Below are 21,771 nucleotides of genomic sequence, written 5' to 3'. Positions count from 1 at the left end.
TATAGGCTACACAACCGGTCAAAAGTTTTAGAACGAGGATTTTTGAACATTTTTAAAGAAGTCTCTTCTGCTCACCAAGGCTGCATTTATGTTATTAGAAATACAAAAAAAAGTTGTAATATTGTGAAATGTTATTCAATAAAATAACGGTTTTCTATGTGAATATATGTTAAAGTGTGATGTGTTCCTGTGATCAAAGCTGAATTTATCATCATTACTCCAGTCTTCAGAGTCTCATGATCCTTCACTGATCATTCTCAGATGAGGATCTGATCATCAACACACATTTAGGATATAGAAAGTTTAAAAGAACAACATTTATCTGAAATAAAAAGCTTTTGTAACATTTTACTACCATATTAATGTTTTGGGTCGGTAAGAATTGTATAATTTTTTTGGAAGTTGCAGAAATAAATAGCATTTTAAAATATATTAAAATAGACGAAAGTTATTTTAAATTATAAGAATATTTTACAGTAAAACTGTTTTTACTGTATTTTGGATCAAATAAATGCAGCTTGGTGAGCAGAAGAGACTTCAGTTTCTTACTGTTTTAAAACTTTTGACCGGTAGTGTATAATATTATGGTTTTTTTTTTTCCGTTTGGTAATGTTTGTCCTCTAGGACCTCTTTGTGCCTTTTTGACACTAATGCACAAGGGTTAAAATTGGAACAAATCAATGAAATGGCCCGATGATGGCAACCACTAAAAGGCTCAAGCGGCTGGCAGAACCTTCTGAGAGTGGCAGTGGCTGAACAAACTGAAATGCACAGTCTATCCAATCAAAACAGACACAAGCTGTCAGCTGACTGAGAGAAACGCTTCATGGCCAGAACAAACTGATCATTTATGGAAATTATTGTATTTGTTTTATGCCTGTTCTTTATGGTGTTGTAGTTATTAGAAAACAAAAATACCTTTGTGCAATGAAAGAAAATCATTTTATATGAGAAAATGACAATATTAGGTAAAGACAGCACAATATGTGATATTATTTAAAGAGGTATGACATGAGGAATACAATTTTCTGTGATATATTGCCGTAATAGCTCATTTGCTGTATAAAAATACAGTTTCAGACTTTAAACTCTCCTCCTCGCTGCAAAGGAGCAGTTAACTCAGTTTCACGGTTTGCATCTTACTGCTTCCACAACACAACACCCATTTTAACTTCTCGAATCCGAGTCACAAGGTGACGGGTGCTTCTCATTTCCTCACAGCTTAAGAAAAGAGAAGCACCCAGAGAACCAGATGCAGTTTTGCAAATGTGCAAAAAAAATGTTACCTCAAGAAACATAATGGTGAAAAGGCATATTAAATGTTTTTTTTTTCTGCCTGTGTAAATATTTAAATTATGCATCGCACACCTAATATCCATGTGTTGTCCTGTGAAAGTGTTGTGAAATCCATACAAATGTAAAAACAAGAACATTATTTTTATTAAATGAACTGTAGAGAGATCTCATGAAATGAGATGTGTATATATAAGAATTAAATATACTGTAAGCATATCATTAAACATACTACAAGGACTATCTGTAAAGAGTTATTTATTCACAGATGAAAATTGGAGTCAGCTATCAACTGCTGGTCATCATGAACGACATTATTAATTACATTAAATGGAAATAAAAATGACTAACAAACTATATAAAATTATAGAATGGAACAAGTGTGAAATAATTTTTTATAAAACTTAACCAAACAGAGAATAGTGAAAAACATCCAGGCCTGTGGAAAAGGTGAGTTATCTTCTATCTACACTGGAAAAACAAAACTGAAAAAATGGAAACCGGTAATTTCTGTCAGGACGTTTTCTGTTAAAGGGTTAATTCATCCAAAAATGAAAATTCTGTCATTAATTTATTAATTACTGACCCTCATGTTGTTCCAAACCTGTAAGACCTTCGTTCATTAAAACACAAATGAAGAAATTTTTGATGAAATCCGAGAGCTTTCTGAACCAGCCATAGGTAATAAACGCCGGCTCACCATTGGCTGACGCTGTTCACGTGAGCACCATGACGCATGCGTGTGACGCTGACAGGAACTAGCCAATGGTGAGCCGGCGTTCTGTCTTAGAATCTGGAAGTGCTGCACTGGGATTACTACTTCAACAGTCAGAGAAGGACTTGGACGAGAAGAGATTGTTGAATAAAGTGGGTGTTTTTTTTCTATTCACTATTCACTGGAGTCACATTGGACTATTTTAACAATGTTTTTACTACCTTTCTGGACCTTGTAGGCAGTTGTTGTGTTGCTGCCTATTATGGCGCTCAAAAACCTCGCAGATTTCATCAAAAATATCTCAATTTGTGTTGTGATGAATGAAGGTCTTACGGTTTTGAAACGACATGAGGGTCAGTAATGACAGAATTTTTTTCTTTTTTAAGATGAGTGAATGGGTGAATGTGAGGCTAGATGAAAAGCGCTTTGGATGGCCATCAGTCTGTTGAAAGTGCTATATAAATGCAGTTCATTTACCTTTTTTGGTGAACTAACCCTTTAAGTTACCCTTTAACCCTAAATGACAACACAATGCAATGCGTCATTAAAAATACATGCACCCTTTTAAAAATAAAGGTTCATTATTGTCAGTGATGGTTTCATGAAGAGCCTGTAACATTCATGTCCCACAAAAGGTTCTTTTATAGTGGAAAATGGTTCTTTAGATCGTGGGTTTTCAAACTGGTCCCCAAGAAGGTTCTAAGGGGTCCGCAGAAAATTGCAGAGAATACAAATACAAACAAAAATAGATAAAGTCTACTAAACATTCTAACTGTTTCATTTCTCAATTTTTCTCACCGTACTTTCCATAATTGTATGTTTGCTTTGTATCTTTCTAGTGAGTTGTTCTTACTCCCCTTTATCTTGCTCACTGGGGTTCTTAATACAGTATGTTAAGAACCCCAGTGCTTATATGAATAATTTTTGATTATTAAGTAAAGCCGATTTAAAGGGGTACTTCAGCGCTGGGAGGATGAATCTGTATTTAAACTGGGTCATTAATGTAGTAGAAATGTGAAATTATTTTTGAATTTGGTGCTTTCTAGACTGAGAAAAGACAGAAAATGTGTTTTTGTCTCATGGGGATGAAAGACTACAATTCCCAGAATGCTTTGCTGCCCTGTGAGGCCATTCCCAAAGCCACCGCTACTGGATTACTGTGACTGAGTTCAGAAAGTACAATTAAATACTGAACATGTGTTCAATATAATGATCGAGTCGCCGCGTGAGTCTCACAGCAGACTCAGATTAGGAGTCAGATTACATTGATGAGCTCTCGTGATGAGAGCTGAGGTAATCGCGGCCACATTCGCGGCATACATTCACAACGCGTTTTCAGTTCATGCCTTTGGAAGCTTAACTTTCATAGAAATTAATTTGAGAATTTAAAACACTTACATTGCTCAGCATCCGTTAAAATGAATGCCTGTAGCTGAGCTGTAAGTGTGATCTCCATCCCTCATGCACGAGTTGAAAACATGTGGAAATGGCTCCCTCTGCTGGCTGTAGTCTTTAGCCTTTGGCCAAACATTCCTTTCGTGACGCAAATATTGTCAATTTGTGTCACGAGAGGAATTTTTCCAGAAATAAAATGCATAAATCTCTTGTCTCAGGGGGATATAAGAGGGGGGAGCACGATCATTTGAATATACTCCAGGGTTTCTACTGATACAAAGCCATATGCTAATCGCTGAAGTAACCCTTAAAGTTTGGAAACAATATGTTGCATTTATAATGTAACACTTACTATTTATCTTACAGTTTAAATGTTTTTTCATACATAAAAATAGATGGATTTTAGAAAGGGGTCCCTTATAAAAGGTTCATAATGCAAAAAAAAAAAAGAATCAAAAAACGGTTCTTTTAAGAACTGATCACTGAAAGGTTCTTTGGGGAAACCAATTTTTTTCCATTGCATAGCGGAAAAAAAAACCTTTCTTGAACCTTTATCTTTAAGATTGCATATGGAAAATTCCTTCATATTTTTACGCTACATTTGCCATTGACAAACTATCCAAATCACTCGGCTTGGATCCAAAAGAATGCAGATACAGAGCAGAGTTTGTTAGAGAAAGCCTGATTTCTGCAGTTTGTCAGGATGTCCACTAAAGTGCAGCAGCGGTTCGATATGCTGGATGTGCCGTGCTGCCATTCCATTGATGGAGAACAGGACGGTGGCTGTAAACTGGCACCAGAAGGTGAGTGTGAACCCAAGAAGTGTTGCAAATCTCCCCAACAGGATTACGAAAAGTGCGACCCCTCCGGCAGCCATTAGCCCCGCCAGCAGCACCAGCCGTGTCCCGAGAGTCCAGCGCCGACTGGAGTCCTTCCCTTCGCTCGCCTGAGACATCACCAGCAACTCCAGGCCGAATATGGCACTGACCACAGCCAGCGTGATCACAAAGCGGCACGCCACCAAGCCCACAGCGAGTCCATCCACCCCGGCCTCCTCCAGGTGTCTGGTGCAGTTAGAGGACGCCTTAAAGCTCTGGGAGCCCAACACTGAGCTCTGCTGCTCCTCAACCCAGCAAAAATACCACAGACCGAACATGTGTCTGCCGTCGAGCAGCCAGTGGCCGTCACACACCGCAACAGACGACAGGACGACAGACAGAGCTGTGCACAGGATGATAAGACCTCGGCAAAATACGTCTAGGAAAAGAGGGCCGGACTTCCCATGTGGAACCGCCCCGACCTAGAGAGAAACAGAAGAAATCTGCTCAACATCTGCCTAAACATGATACCCTGCTGCGGGCACTTATGTCTCACACTTCACTCTCAATAAAAGTACACAAGCCAGGCATGTGCACAGATAGACCCCAAGTGTTGCTCAAGCACCTGCACTTTTGGCATTTTTATTGTTTGTTTGTTGTAATTTGGCCCATGGCATCAATTCTCAATCAAATGTTTGCAAGATGCACAATCCCCTTCCACCCTCCGAGTCACCACACCCTTGTCCCGAATGGCACACTTCATGTGCACTCACGGTTTTGTGGCCTGCCACATGAGACCGTAGGGTGTCCCATTTGTCATTTAAGGTGTCAGGAGGGTGCTCGCAAGCACTCCCTTTGCTACGACTCATAGGAAGACTGTGAGAGTTTATGACATATTAGACAGCAAGTAAATATTTTGTTCTCAAAGTTGATGTGTTAGAAGCAGGAAAAATGGCCAAGTGTAAGGATTTGAGGGAGTTTGACAAGGACAAATTGTGATGGCTAGACAACCAGCTAAAACTGCCAAAGATGCCAAAACTGCAGCTCTTGTGGGCTGTTCCCGGTCTGCAGTGGTCAGTCTCTATCAAAAGTGCTCCAAGGAAGGAACAGTGGAGAACCGGCCACAGGGTCATGGGCGGCCAAGGCTCATTGATGCACGTGGGGAGCGAAGGCTGGCCCGTGTGGTCCGATCAAACAGACGAGCTACTGGAGCTCAAACTGCTCCAGAAGTGAATGCTGGTTCTGATAGAAAGGTGTCAGAATACACAGAGCAGTGATTTGTACTCGAGACTCGGTCCTGGATTCGAGACCATATTTTAATGGTCTCTGTCTCGTCATGAACTCGTGCGCATTTGGACTCTGTCTTGACTCGTACTCGAACATATTAGGACTCGAGTCCCATTCAAAATATTCATGATTTTTACTCTATGTTAATATTTCTTTAAATTGATGTTTGACACCTCCAATGATGTGTGATTTTCTTAAGCACAACTGCGCATAACTACCGCAAAGGTAGCAGGACTCAGGTAAGGAAGGATTATGTGGAGCAAGCCTCTAGCTCTTCACTATGTGTGGAATTGTCTGCTTCAACATCTGTTTTTCATTTTACATATAAGAGCCACAAAGAGATCATATGTAGTAAGACTCTTAAAAAAAAACAAAAGCAATCTGCGGTGTACAAAATGGCCACTGCTCCTCTTGTAGTGTGGGAGAGTAGACCATATGGCAGCAATGAAATAAGTACATTGTGTTTATTTATACATTTTTAAACATTAAAAGTAAAAAAAAAAAAAAATTCCATCTTAAATTTTGTGATGGAGTTGTTTTGTAAAGCTTGACAGCACCCTCCCTGACTATAATACGTTTCTAAAATATGGATACACATTATGATGCTACTAACCATTTTCTGCATCACTGTTAAAGAGTCCTGAATGATGTAATTTCTGGTAAATTATGTCACACATGGGTGGAGTCTAAAAGATTATGGACGGAGTCTAAATGATTATGGGCGGAGTATTGCTGGGTTGAGTTTAACTTTGCAGTCTGTTTATCCCTTGTCAAAAAATCCTTAAGGATTTTTAATGGAAATCTGTACAGGATTCCATAAAAAATTTCTATCATATTTTGGAACCGTTCCTATAGGATTCCGTTAGAAATAATCTTATAGGATAATTTATGTCTTGTCCTTTAAGATTCTTATCTGATTCCTATAGGATTTTTTGGGAATTGTCTTATAAGATAATACATAAATATCCCGTAGGATAAATCCTAAAGGATTCCAATAAGATTCCAAATGTTATCTGATTCCTATTGGATTCTGTGAGAATTGTCTTATAAGACAATACATACATATTCTGTAGGACAATTTCAACAGGATTTTATTGGATCCAATTGGGTCTTTCTCTCTCTCTCGCTCTCACACACACACACACACACACACACACACACACACGCACGCACACGGTTTTGCTATCTTTGCTTTTTACATGGTAGGGAAGGCATATTCGGACACAGCAAAGATAGCAAAGTGTACCAAGGCTACTATGTCTGAATACTTGGTACACTGTAAGAAAGAAAAAAAAAGTAGAATTAGACCCTTTTCACATTTCCGGGTTTCTCAGAGCGGAAGTCGTCATAGTTAGGTTAACTTCCCTTACGAAAAAGAACTATGGTTTTACTATAGTAAAACTGTAGTTTAACTATGACTGTAGTTACCGTGGTATTTTGGTGCGAAACCCATGGTTTTTAAAAAACATGGTTTTACTACAGTTATTGTAGTAATAAGTAGTAATACTACAGTAAAACCTTGTAACCATGACTGCAGTAACCATGGTTTTTGCAGTAAACATGGTTTTAAAAAACATGGATCATGTACCATAAATTGGTTGTATTACCACAGAGCAGCCATGGTTTTACTAAATTATCTTGAAGTACATTTAAGTAATTAAGTTACAACAAACATCTAAATAATAACAACAGAAAGTTACCATTCTATGATACAAACTTTATTACAGAAATTACATAATCTGAACAAAAATATAAACTTTCATGTGTTCTCATGTGACATAAAAAAAAAGTTGTACATTATTGGTGATAGTGGTGCTGTGCAATGGTTAAAAAATTCAGTTGCTAATTTACAAATAAAAAAATAGCAATTTGTTCCACTGTAATAATGATTTATATACAAAAATAACATTGTACAAATAAAAATGACTTAAAGCACCTTTAAATACACAGCATCTTCCTCCTCTAAAATGTCTATAAGCTGTAAACATGTGCCCAAAACAAGCATACGTTTGCAGTTTATACTGTACATAAATTAACAGGATTATAACAACATTACTTAACAATTAATTACTTTATTACTTAAAAACATTACTAAAATTTTATTTTATTTTTACGAAAAAATACATATACTACACAATAAAAATTAGAAGAAATTAGTGTTTTTTTTAAATAATGTTTAAAATAATATCCACTCACAATAGATGAAGACATGAAGTCTCCTGGTGGGGGACGAATACATTCTAGGTGGAAAAGTGTTCAAAAGCATGTGATGCAGCATCCATGCCAGCAGCTGTCAGTGTGAAGTCTGTCGTATAGGCCGGCAGGTTACAGGCCAGCTTTGGTTTGGTTCTGTCTTGACCTTCAGCCCAAATGGATGTAGGAGCTAAAATGAGAAGAATACACACCACATTAACACACGGCTTGCTGGAATTTTTAACTTTACTATCGAGTAGCCATTTAATAATGTCCAAGTGCAATGATGTCTATTCATTCAGTGTTTTCACAACCCATAAATTATTATGGCTCCAAAAGCAAAGCAGAAAGAATGTACATTAAAGGATTAGTGCACCCCAAAATGATAATTCCTGATCTTTTACTCACCCCAATGCCATCCAAGATGTTCATGTCTTTCATTCTTCAATAGAAAATAAATAAAAATGTATATATATTTTTTAACCTCAAATGCTCGACTTTGATGATGTAAGGCTTTGTGGCGTCATTACGTTGGAAAGGTCACGTGTGTGATGTATGTGGAAGTATCGTCCCAGTGTTAAAACAAACGTGCAAAGACTAAATCAAACACCCTTTACAAAAATAAAAGGTAAAACAACGATGTTGGACAATTTTAAAGTTAGAGGAGAACATGAGATGGAGTTTTTCGGCACTGGGTCAGCACTGACCTTTCCGCCGTAATACGCAGTGGGAAAACAACAGCAAAGTCGTGCATTTGAGGTAAAAGGTATATAAATGCTTTTTTTTTTTTTAGTAAATGACCGATGGAAATTATCAGGAAATTTTAATTTTGGGGTGAACTAATTCTTTAACAATACAGAACACGATTTTAGATTTAAATTCAATTTCTATTTGTTATTAATCTGCCAGGTTCTCACACCAGCCAATCACAGCGCACTCCCTCTCCCGAATACTGATTACTCACACCTGAACCTCATCACACTCATCTCCACTATAGATAATACCAGTAAAACTCAATAGTTTTGTGACCTGTTTTAATATAAACAGGGTTTGTGTTTTTAGGTTTACTTGTTAATTTAATATTGCTCATACAGTGTCACTTATGTTTTGAATGTCAAAGCCTTCTTAATATGTATAATTTTGCTAAAGAAAATAACTAAAATCATGCTGATATTATGTCAAATATTATGTGAAATACATGCATATAAAATTACCTTCCTCAGTTCACCCGTTTCTTACAGCTCTGTCAGCAGCTTTCTCCAGAAATGTTGGAATCTTCCCCTCTGTTGTAGATGGGTTATTTTGTCCCTCCTGAAATCACAGAACATTTTAACAATATTTGTTTACCAGTTTGCAGCTAATTTTCGCGCTCCATGTAACTGACATCATCGATGAACAGCAATGTTACAGTGTTTACTTTTAGATTTTTGATACGTACCATTGACAAATTAGCAGCAAAACCTTAACAAAACTATCAAAACATTTAAGTTTCACATAAAGATTTATTTAAAAGCTCAAATTCTCATAAACAAGGGCTCAATCGATCAAATCGATAGAGTTAGTTACCCTCTTGTGAAAACGGTTGAGATGCTGACTTTTCCCGAAGACACTAAACCATTTCTATCAAGTAAATATTCAACAGAATTTTGTCAGTTAACGTAAGAAAGGTGTCAGGAACAGTTGTGTGCATTATTTGTGCGATTTTATTTATTATTTGATTATTTGTGGACTAAACTCACCTGAAACTAGTGAAAACAGCGTCTGAGGAAGTGCTGCTCGTTAGACTCCGAGTCCCCGTTTCCATGGCAACTCTGCTCCAGTGTGGTTTGAAGAACGCGATTTGAATGTCCAACGCGCATGCGCATTAAAACGCCACAGTCACACATCATTTACATAAATAACCATCTAGATTTAAAACATTACATAAATAAAAAATCTCATTGATATTAAATCATGAATTTAAAATTAATTTAGTCATATATGACCAATTCATAGGTGCAAAATGCCACCCCTGCACTAGTGAGATATATATATTTTATATTAATGGATTTTGTATTATTATAGGAACACGCAATCTAATTATTTAATTTGAAAGTGTGATTGTTTTTCTATGCAAACGCTTTGCTTTGGTTATATAACAATATTAAGCCAATCTCTGTGTTTTTTCATAGAAAAGTGAAATTCCATTAAAATAAATCAGATTGTCCAATAGGATTCTAAGAATCCAATAAGATCCAACAGGACAAAGTGAAATTCCATTAAAATAAATCAGAATGTCCTATAGATTCTAAGAATTCAATAAGATCCTATAGGACAAAGTGAAATTCCATTAAAATAAATCAGAATGTCCAATAGGATTCTAAGAATCCAATAAGATCCTACAGGACAAAGTGAAATTCCATTAAAATAAATCAGATTGTCCTATAGGATTCTAAGAATCCAATAAGATCCTATAGGACAAAGTGAAATTCCATTAAAATAAATCAGATTGTCCTATAGGATTCTAAGAATCCATTAAGATCCTATAGGACAAAGTGAAATTCCATTAAAATAAATCAGAATGTCCTATAGGATTATAAGAATCCAATAAGATCCTATAGGACAAAGTGAAATTCCAATAGGATTTTTTGACAAGGGATATATATATATATATATAAAATATCTTGCATTTTTTAGAAAAATATTTTTCACAAGAAAGTAACACAAATAAACACTTACAATATCGCCAAAACAGACATTTTACATATTTTCTAAGTACAAATTCAGTGAAGGAACATGGCAAAATTATAATATATATTTTTTAATGCAATAATTATTTTTATTTATTTTAATGGACATACCAAAGTATTGTGAAAAGCTTTTAATATTTCATTTTTGTGAACCACCACTTTAAAAAGTCCGGGGGACTGAAATAAATATGGATGACCCACAAATATGCAGGCCTATAATTTAGATACTAATATGCACCCTTTTTTGGTAAATATGGCAGAGCTGTCTACCTTTTGAAAGGGTACCGCCACAGTGACGGCTGCTTTAGTACTTTTTCCTTGAGATTTTCTGACTGAAAGCTACAAAATTCAAGTGTTTTAAATCTGCGTGTTTACCTCCTAAATATGCTGTTTAATAATTTTTTTTTTTTTGTCTGTGCAAATAATGAAAAAAAAAAAATATTTCCCTCGCTTACGAACTATAAAAACCCTTCATTAGGTTCTGAAATAGCTTCTCGCCGAAGTCGATTGCGAGCTTGCGTTAAATATTAAGAAGTCTTAGTCTATATCTTGCCCTTTAATCCAAAGCAAATGTAAAATTTAATCTCAAAGGTAAAATAAAAAACATTTAAAAGGCATTTACCATGATTTTTATTGCCGTCATATTGATGTCAACAGCCCAGGAGAAGCGAGACGAAGAAGCCAAGTCACCTCCAGTCGAAAGTACAGTAAGTTATATTTGAGTGTAACATTAACTGAAGTAGTTCAGTCTTTGCTCCTTACACACACAGATCACGGGCGCTCGTGCTCGTTAGTTTTCCGGTCACGCACTAACTAAAATAATCAGATATTATGCGAGAGGCAGATCAAGGGAGTTTCCAACTTCTCCCATTTTTTGCTTTTTATAAAACTAATAGAGTTATGTGTTGTGTATTTATATGAAGACAACGTCTGTGAAACCTTCAAACATTATAAAAATCCTAAAAGTTGGCCTATTATTAATTACATTAAAATAATTCTAACAGACATAGGCCTACACACACACAGCCTGTGTGTATATGTTGCCTAAACCTTTCACAAATTTTAGTGTGGAAAGCGCCTTTTACCTTCATAAGGTAAACTATTTGAACATTTATTACTAAAAAAAGATTCATGGTAACTAGCAGTTATATAAATCTTAAATAAAAAGGGCAGTAGTACCTATCCCATAGATAGACAAATTTTTAGTTCCAATTTTACGTTGCTAAAGCTATTATAAAATTATCACCAATATATTTTTCTCTAGACATTATAGTAAAATGGCTTATTTTTAGTAGTAAGAACACAAGCCACTACTAGGCCTATAAGTAGTAATTAGTAAAATATTTTGTTGTTGGTCTCAATAGTGTGTTAGGTGATAAGCTTAGATAGACCACAGATTAAACTACTGATTATGATTATTGACTGGCCAAAGTCCTGTTGAGGTGACTTAAAACATAATGCAATCTACGCTCTCTAGCAAAAACATCCCGTTTCAGACTGAGGAAATTACATTAGTCGGGATTAAAATAAATAAACAAAAACTCTGAACGGGGCACATCGTTCAATTCAACTTCTTCATCCACAACACGATCCCAGTGGATGGAGAGATCATGTGTTTGTGAATGTCTGCTCAGGTGATGTGGCCCTTGAGTACCCCACAAGCCCTCAAATGACTGATAATATCGAGTACTGGCTATATTACAAATGAACTCTAGTCTTATGGAAACGGTGAGAAAAAAGATCTTACCGCTTCACACTAGTTGCAGTCAGGCACATTATATCAAAACGATTCATTATTAATGCACATTAAATTCAACACACAGTAAATGCATTTGATTATTTGATCAGGTCATTTTTTTAATCACAAAATCTTCCAAAGGGGTATCGCTTAAAAACAAACAAAAAAATCCAACATGTTTTTCTTCATTGATGTTTGTAAGAAAACACAGTTTTTTTGAAAAAGTGGTTTTATGGCATTGCATTCATTAGGGCTTTTCACTACATAGTTGCTGGTGGTTGATTTCTCTTGGCCTGCGAGGAATGTGCTTATTCTCTGACACAGAACAGAGTCTGCGTGCTACAGCGAAACCGTAACACCCTCCTGAGGGACACGCTGAGGCCTGAAGGCGCTTTATAGGAGAACAGTACAGGTAAAGGCAGGCTGGCTGTGATGGGCTCCGTCTGTTAGATCCCGTACTTCCCTTTCAGCTCCTCTACCTTAGCGATGTACGCTTTCACAGCATCGTCCTTACTCATGCCTGAAACATGCAAGAGAAAAAAGAAGGAGAGGGGGGGGAGAGAGAGAGAGAGAGAGAGAGAGAGAGAGAGAGAGAGAGAGAGAGAGAGAGAGAGAGAGAGAGAGAGAGAGTTGCTTTTGGAGATTATTTACAGTTTTCATGTTAAGAAACTGAGAAAGCAGTTTTAAAAATATAGCTGCAGCAATTGATCGGGGTTCAAGCACTTTAAAGACGTGTTAAAAGGCATTATGTTTTATTTAGCAAGCCTGTAACCACATAGATCATATATGGAAATATCATTTACAGCCAAAACAGGCAATTTACTAAGGAAACATATGTTTAAAGCTTTTTAACAGCTATTGAAGTTTAGACGACAACATATGGAAGCATTTGGGTAGCAATATTACATTTGAAAATTAAAATGCAAAGTTACAATGCAATATGTACAATAGCAATGTATTTAATTTTTAACATTTTCCATACCAAATGTGCAATGTCTGGAGCTAAATGCTATTTTTCTATTTCCTTACATATAATTTAAACACATTTTATCATATAAATTGCTAAATGAAAATGTATTAGCCTACAGAAATGAATATATGTTTGAGCAAAAATTGTAGTAAAATTATATTTTAAATATTATTTTTCTTAATTGCATTTACACTCACAGTTAAGACACAACTGCATTTTCATTAAAGGTCCCATGGCATGACATTTTCCTTTTATGGGGTTTTTCAACATTCATTTGAGTTCCCCTAGCCTGAATATTGTCCCCAAGTGGCTAGAAATTTCGACTGGTGTCAACCAAGTTCTGTCTTTCTCTGCCTTTGAGAAAATGAGAGCTCAGATGAGCCGATCTTACATATATAGGACTAGTTTGTGAAAGTAGGTTTTTTAACTAATCTCCAATATTTAACTGAGCGATTCGTTTGACAGGGCTGGTCCTAGAGGCAAAGGTGCTCAGAATGAGGAGACAAAAAATTCACATGATATACAGTCCTTTGTGCTCTTGAAAAATGCAAAGGGCACTTTCTGCCGAGTTTCTCAAAAGCCTCTAGGGCCGTGAGTCAAACAGGCCCAGCGAGTTTCGTTCCAATCGCCTCCGTTAACCTTGTCTGACAGCCACTCGAACTTCACTAGCTGATGTTTTGAGATATGCAAAATTCCTCAAAAACATCGCGGCAGCTTGGGCTAAGACACCACATGCCAGTTTTCAGATCAACTGGACCAGTCTGTTGAGTAGCTATACCATTAGTTCCCCCCCATTTTTTAGCACCAGTAAGTGGCCAGTTTAAGCGTCCTTTTTCACACGACCACAGACTGAGCTCATACACAGGTGTACCAAATTTGGTGAAATTCTCTCATTTCGTTCAAGAGGAACAGCCGTTTTAGTAAAAGTGTCCATGCCCATTGGTTTGGTTCTGATCGGGCAAAAAACGTAGGACTAGTTATCGAAAGTAGGTTTTTTTGAAAACCAGGGCGACAATTGAATTCGAGATTTTGTGTTTGTCCAAGCATTCCCACATTATCAGACACTTGACCCTCTGACAAACGGTTTAAGTTATGAGCCATTACATACTTTTGACCGCTACAGCACCACCATTGTTGATAGGGCTGTCACTAACGATTACTTTGATAATGGAGTAATCGTCGATTATTTTGACAATTAATTGAGTAATCTGGACATCAAACTCAGAGTGAAGGTTTAAACATATTTTGAAATCACGATGAACAGTTGCATAATTAGAAACAGGATGTGTTCTCCTGTGTTGGTGTAGGGTTATAAATGATTAACCTTACAGATCTGATGAAATGGCACACATTGTGTTTGAGATCTTTGAGTGCTAAAAAGGCACATATGTTTCTGTAGATATAGCAATACACAAGCATCTCATCAATGTCTTCTCTCTTGCTGTATCAAAATCACACCAAGCTGTCCTCAGAGATGGTCAAGTCTAGTTCAGTTTGTGCATGATTACATGATATAACAATTTTTTAATACTGTATCCTAAATTGTGGATAATTATATCATATGCTGAAGTAAATTTCTGGAGTGTTAACGCCTGAAAGAAAAACAACAACAAGAGGAACCATTCAGAACCGAAAACTGTGACCCTAAAACCGAGATACGAACTGAACGGTGCGTTTTGTGAACCATTGCAGTTTCTATTAATTTTATTTATTGTTTTTGGTATTTATTCGAGTGCATTTTTTATAAACAGACAGAGTCCATTGCTTTTTTTGTGTTTAGTTGTTTTGTTCATTTATTGTGGATATTTAAAATGTTTTGAAAAGGTGTACCAGCATTATTATGCCATTATCATTATTTTAGATGTAAATGGTCTTAGAAAGACAGGATTATCGTTTATCGCAATAATTTCTTGGCTAATTTGTCGTCCCTCAAAATGTGTTATTGTGACGGGCCTAGCGGGACGCACACGCGTGTAAATGAAGCGGGTGAATTGCAAGCCGAGGAATCGTGACTGCCCTACTGGTGGCATTTTAGATGGTGTGAGTTCAACCATCCCTCAAAGTTTCTCTACAATGCTCGGTTTGGTCTGCTTCATCACTTTTAGGGTTGAATGCTGATCCTTGGTAACTCTAAAAAGCTGTAAGTGCTTGAACCCCTAATGAAGTCTCGCTGCCCCTGGTGGCATGGAGGAGAAACTGACCTTTCTTTGCCTCCCAGGCATCCCATTTGGCCTTGCCAGTGAAGTCTAACATGCCCGGTCGAGCTGAAAAGAAACACACACGCTTTTTTAAAGAGCTGCAATTTAGTTTTTATAAACAATCTTAGGCCACGTTTATGGCTTCGAGGAAAAGCTCACCTGTGTTAACATCTCCTACGGTGGCCTGTTTGTACAGGCTGTAAATTTCCAGCATCTCAGCGTCCGCTGGTTTCGCCTTCAGCTGTTTGACCTCCTCTGCTGCTTTCTGAAATTCAGCCTGTGAAAAACCAACAGCATGACCAGACAGAACACACTACGACTACATGTGGACAATCAGTCAGCAATATGGATTTAAGACTTCTGTGATCACTTTAAGTTATGATAACTTTCTAAGGACTGGCCTACTAGCTCTGTTTCCATCCAAGGTTGCGAATTCAACTTGCAAAGTTGAAATATGGCATAAAACATTTGTGAATTAAGCCCCGTTTCCATCCCATGTGCAAAAGATTAGGAACAAAATTGTCGCTTCTTGGGAAATTGGTGCAAAATATCAGTAATAAAAATGGAAGTTGCTGCAGTTGAGCTCATACATGAGTGTCGTGTCAGAGGAAACACAATAAACGCTGTCATGATCTGTTGCGTTGGGATGCTGGTGTTTGGGAACGCAATCGTGTGAGACGCTTCTGGAGGGAATTAAACCAAATCATTCTGATGACAGACTTTAACTCGGGCGTTTCAGAGCCACCAACCCAACATTTGGGATGCTGCGATGCCATTGGTCTGCTGCAGTGTTGTTTTCATCAGTGAAAAGAGTTTGTTGACGAAATTGAGACGATAACTACATAAAAAAAACGGTTTTGGATGAAAAAAAAACTATGACAAAAATCTACTGTCATTATCGTCAATGAATAAAAACGAGACGAAAATATTAGTGAGGGACGATTAGGGAAGAGATCCAGTCAGAACTGATGTCCTGTGTAAAAGATGCACACATTTGAGGTTTACTATACCATGTTTATAAAGTAATATGTTTTAGATGGTTGTAGCTGCTCATCTGAGCAGCCGACGCAGACATTTTAAAATAAGAGTCCCAGTGTATATTTAGTGCTTGTTAAAGTCCCAGTGAACCGGAAGTTGATTTTATTTCAGTGCTGTGACATATTTCCAAGTGAAACGGATTTTAAATAGAGGGCAGGGTTTAACGTCCTCCTCTCCATCTCTCGCTCACAGCAGACTAACAGGAGGGGAATGGACATTCAAACCCAAGCCGTCAGACTGACGTCAACGGAAAGGCGTTTCCAGACTGGAAGTTTTCTTTTCAGATTTTGATTAAAGATTACCACGGCAAAAGTCTTTTTTCTGTGTATTAACTTGCACAGAATAATTGTTCACCCTAAGACCTGTAACATGCTAACAAAGTAGATGAGGTTCATTTTGATTTCATGACTTATATATACGTTTTTGGATACACAAACTATTTAATTTATTTCCCATTTAATTCATAGTCAGAACTTAGGAAAGACTAATAACAGTATTTTAAACATATTTTTCAATAAAGTATCAAGGTTATAATAGTTCTTTTAAACTATACAAAATCATTAGTACTTGTGTTAGCTGAAATTTAAATGTGAAGCTTTAGCTTAACCTAATATACTAACTAAAACAGAAATACAACGTTATAAAAAACAATATAGATGTGTTACAAATGTGTTTTGACATGTATTCAAGTAACAGCCGGTTATGTAATGCTTAAATGCTCAATTAATGCATTACAGTTGAACTAAACTCATTAGATTTAAGTCGACTAAAACTGAAATACAGATGACTAAAATATGACAAACTAAATAGCATTTTAGTGAAAAGACTTTGACTAAAACTAAATCAAGTCCAGTTCTCCAATCCCAGCGTCTGCTGAGGCAAAGTCACCTGAGGTTTGTGTTGCGCATCAGGGGATTTATTCTGCAAATGTGTTTCCATTGCCGTATATGCGAATGTCTTCTTATCAGATAAAAACTATTAACTGCCTCTGCCTTTAAAGGCATTTCAATCCAGAGTTTTTTATGCAATATTCCAAAATTCACATAAAAACAGGTGGTTAGAAACATAGCTTTCATCTCACCAAATTCACAACTCTATATAATGACTTATTTTGTGGTGCATAAGAATCTACAGCGACGGTTAAGATTTGTTTGTGATATTAATGTAACTGCAAGACTAAAGCAGGACAGAATATTGATTACTATCAGTGAAATATCCTGCAAGCCTCATTAAATCTGGACCCTGCTCTAAAAACCCTCAACATCCTTATGCATTCAGCTCTCGTTCTTACTTCTCACAAAAAGGACTGAAAAGATTTTGGTCATGGCCATTTCTCAGTCTTAGTCTTGCTTCACAGTGCTGGTGGGAGACATGGAGTGATTACGTAACCACACAATAAAGGAGGCTTTTAGCAGATTTCTAATCGCGGGTCAAACTCCAGTCCTCTTACACACACTTTACTATGCCTGCGATTCTTTGCCCTGATTACGTGACATGCACACCAAGGCTCTTCAACGTCTGTTGCTCCATCTTTCTGTTACAGTAAGCCTCGCTTACCACAGCAACTCGCTATCAGATTTCAGTGTGCATTAGGACTAACTACAAGCTGGTTAAAAGACGTTTCTCACCGCTTTAACTGACAAGTATTTTTGGGGAAGAACCGTTAACGTGTTTTACACGTTACTTTTCATGTGCAATAAATGCTCTAATACTAAAATAACTCTCCTTCCAACTTAACCAACAAACTGCAGTCACCATTTTATAAAAGCTCTACGGTCATGGAATTAAAGTACATTTTAGTTGATTTGAAAACTTCCCAAAATGCCCGGCGGTTGAGCAATGAATGAGACTGTGGTGTGAGAGGGCGCAAACACACACATGGGTCACGGTCCAGAAACTGCAGCAGTTTCCACATTCTTCAATGTTAAATTATTTTGAAGGTTTAGTTCACCCCAAAAATCCTTTCCTGGCATCATCGATCATGTCCTTCCAGACTTGTTAGAAGTTCTTCCGAGAAAACAACAGAATGCGATGAAAAGCATGGAAGCTTGTTTCCGCCACGGGGTTGCGAGTCTAGCATTTCTTAAAGTAGTTGCAAAATATAAAGTCAGAATTAGTAATCCTAAATGTATTTATCACAATTGCGACTTTATAATGCAATTATTACTTTATATTATGCAATTATTACTTTATATTATGCAATTATTACTTTTTTTCATCTAGCAATTCTAAAAGTATTTATCGCAATTACGACTTTAGTTTATATCACGTAATTCTGACTTTATATCATGCAATTATAAGTAACTTTTTCCCCTGCAATTGCGAGTTTACATCTAGCATTTCTAAAAGTATAACTCGAAGTTGCGAGATATAAAGCCAGAATTAGTAATTCTAAATATATTTATCACAATTGCAACTTTATATAATGCAAATCTGACTTATATATTAATTACTTTTTTCTCATGATTACGAGTTAGCAGTTCAAAATGTATCGCAACTGCGACTATACATTATGCAATTCTGAATTTATATCTCACAATTCTAACTTTTTTCTCACAAATGCGAGTTTACATCTAGCATTTCTAAATGTATAACTTGCAGTTGTAAGAAAAAAAGTCAGAGTTGCGAGATATAGTCAGAATTAGTAATCCTAAATGTATTTATCACAATTGCGACTTTATATAATGCAATTCTGACTTTATATTATGCAATTATTACTTTTTTTCATCTAGCAATTCTAAAAGTATTTATCGCAATTGCGACTTTAGTTTATATCACGTAATTCTGACCTTATATCTCACAATTATAACTTTTTTTTCTCGCAGTTACAAGCTTACATCTAGCAGTTCTAAATGTATAACTCGCAAATGTGAGGAAAAAAGTGAGATATAGTCACAATTAGCAATTCTAAATGTATTTATCACAATTGGGACCAACGCCGTGCACAGGGGGGTGTTAGAGCCACTGCCCCTCATTAACTTGTGCAACATATCCACGTTCTTGAAAGATATCTGTCTAATCAAATCAAACATTGCTGGAAAAACAGATTTTCTGTGAAAATAAATCATAAAAGAGGTTTATTTATCTAAAAATCTTATAAATGTATTATCCCAAATACCATACTTTTACATGCACATCCTTTACTGAAAAAGTGTTGCTTTATTTACTTCATTATCAAGACCTTTGTCTCAAAATATAGTCAATCATTTTAGTGGTTCTCATGCTACATAAATCTACAACATTTTAAAATACGTTAAATATGATATTAAGTTAGCGCAGAATCAATTTTTGGAAGCATAATTACAACAAAATAAGTTGAATTAGCACTAAAGCCTAACAATTGTATTTGCAGTGTGATTGTAAAAGGTTTGTTGTTCAATCTCTACATTAAGATGATACTCAAGCCCTTACAGTGCCCTTTTTTGGTTTGGGCCACTGGCCTCCAAAATGTCTGTGCACGACCCTGATTGCGACTTTATATCATGCAATTCTAACTTTATCATGCAATTCTATGAAAAAAAAGTAAATTTTTGCAATTTTGGAATAACTTTTAATTATTATTATTATTATTATTATTATGTGGTTCCACTTTTTATGATTCATGATTTTTTCCCATACAATGAAAATGAATGGTGACTGAATAAATGGCTATCTAACATCTTTTGTGATAGCAACTCTAGTCTTACTGCAAGATTTTGGGGTTGTAAAAACGCGACGCAACATCCACCAAGCGCCTATGAAAAAAACAAACAAACAAACAAACAAAAAAGCAGCGGAACACAAAAGCGCTCGCTCTATTATTATAACGCATTTACGGTCACGCGCCACACCCTCATATACACGGCGCGCTCTCGAGTGCTGCACGCGTACAGTATTACATGCCCTCCAGTGTCATTTTACTACATTTATTCTAAAATGTACTTTGTACACTCTCTCGATCGAGCTAAATCACTAATATTCTTTATAACCTAATATGAAATGCTAACCAATTCACGTGGACCCATACAAACCCAATACTAATGTTCAGCGCCATGTCGTCTTCTTTACCAGCAGTAGTTAAATACAGCACATTTCGAGACTCAAATGCCCTCGTATCAAACAAAAGCGTCGAGTTTGCTCATACTGACCTCAGACATGGTTGCAGATGTTACAATGATGCGCTTCAAACCCGCTGTGTGTGAATGGCTGACAGCAACGCTCCTGTAGGGTCGGCTCGGCTGTCATGCGCGTGGCCACGCCCCCTTCAAGCCATTGGCTGCCGGAGCATGTACCGAGCTCACTGTCCAATCAGATTCACAGAACTGTAGATTCCTTTAACTGGGCCACAGGGTCACGCCAGGGATGCCAGATTGAGGGCATTGTGCAAATATAGAGATGGCCTTTATTCAAACAGACAGATACACATTGCAACAGAGGCGGTTTTTTACACTGACGTGTCTTTTTATTAGGATTTTTATTAGTGCCTTTGCATTTGGGTGTTTAAACAAACAACTGATCCTTGCTTTGTATCCAGACATTTTTTTTGCAATGGCCTAGTTTTATTGTTTTTATACATGCAAACCACACAAATTTCCATTTAAATTTAGGCCTATATAAAGGTTTGTGGTTGGCTACCTGATGCTACAGTTTAATCCACATATGCAAATTACTTTCCACACAGTGTGGAAAGTAATTTGTGTGTCCCTGAGCATGCTGGCCCTGTCCCATATAGTGCACTTGATGTACCATTATGTTATGCGCAGCTCTAATCGTCCTACAGCATGTTTTGCATAGTCACAAAACTCCATACTAACAGTTTATGTGGCTTAATATCACCAAAGTGTAGCTCACAAAGGCTGAGGGGCCTGTTTGGAATAGATCCAATCTGATTTGCTCGCTACTTTGCAACTTTCTGTCAGTCCTAGGGTTGGGAATCAAAAAATCAATTCCAATTCTGTAATTGGATAGCCTAGTTAAAGGGTTAGTTCACCCAAAAATGAAAATTCTGTGATGAATTACTTACCCTAATGTGGTTGGCCAGCCGTCAGACCTCCGCTCATCTTCACACACAGATGAAGATATTAGTGTTGAAATCCGATGGCTCAGAAAGGCCTTCATTGACACCAATGTCATTTCCTCTCTCAAGACCCATAAAGGCACTAAAGACGTCGTTACAAAGCCCATCTCACTACAGCGGCTCGACAATCATTTATGAAGACACCAGAAGAGGTTTTGTGTGCAAAAAAACTAAATAACGACTTATATAGTGATGGCCGATTTCAAAACCCTGCTTCCTGAAGCTTCGGAGCTTAATGAATCAGCGTATCGATTCATGATTCGATTCAAACTGCTGAAATCATGACTTTGTGATCTGAAACGCTGATTCATAACGGTTCGAAGCTTCGGAAGAAGTGTTCT

The 21,771-nt window shown here is 36.8% G+C and overlaps 2 protein-coding genes and 1 long non-coding RNA gene across 3 annotated transcripts; all 3 read right to left on the bottom strand.

Moving 5' to 3' along the window:
* Positions 1-581: 581 nt before the first annotated feature.
* tmem37 (transmembrane protein 37) lies at positions 582-11,225 on the bottom strand. The gene is made up of 2 exons (XM_067443107.1): positions 11,053-11,225; positions 582-4,703 (listed from the first exon to the last, which is right to left on the bottom strand). Exons 1-2 carry the CDS (start codon positions 11,071-11,073, stop codon positions 4,074-4,076), a joined length of 651 nt encoding a protein of 216 aa, XP_067299208.1. The 5' UTR covers positions 11,074-11,225; the 3' UTR covers positions 582-4,073.
* On the bottom strand, positions 7,297-9,514 carry LOC137075925 (uncharacterized). Its single transcript, XR_010905120.1, has 3 exons — positions 9,441-9,514; positions 8,916-9,012; positions 7,297-7,891 (listed from the first exon to the last, which is right to left on the bottom strand). It is a non-coding gene; the product is annotated as an uncharacterized lncRNA (long non-coding RNA).
* A 1,032-nt stretch (positions 11,226-12,257) lies between the features above and the next one.
* dbi (diazepam binding inhibitor (GABA receptor modulator, acyl-CoA binding protein)) lies at positions 12,258-20,632 on the bottom strand. Its single transcript, XM_067443105.1, has 4 exons — positions 20,502-20,632; positions 15,496-15,613; positions 15,340-15,402; positions 12,258-12,688 (listed from the first exon to the last, which is right to left on the bottom strand). Exons 1-4 carry the CDS (start codon positions 20,508-20,510, stop codon positions 12,615-12,617), a joined length of 264 nt encoding a protein of 87 aa, XP_067299206.1. The 5' UTR covers positions 20,511-20,632; the 3' UTR covers positions 12,258-12,614.
* Positions 20,633-21,771: the final 1,139 nt, after the last annotated feature.

This window comes from Pseudorasbora parva, chromosome 5 (genome assembly GCF_024679245.1).
Source record: "Pseudorasbora parva isolate DD20220531a chromosome 5, ASM2467924v1, whole genome shotgun sequence".
Classification (NCBI taxonomy): domain Eukaryota; kingdom Metazoa; phylum Chordata; class Actinopteri; order Cypriniformes; family Gobionidae; genus Pseudorasbora; species Pseudorasbora parva.
Note: the sequence above shows the minus strand (reverse complement) of the source record. Positions and strands in the feature narration are given on the sequence as shown.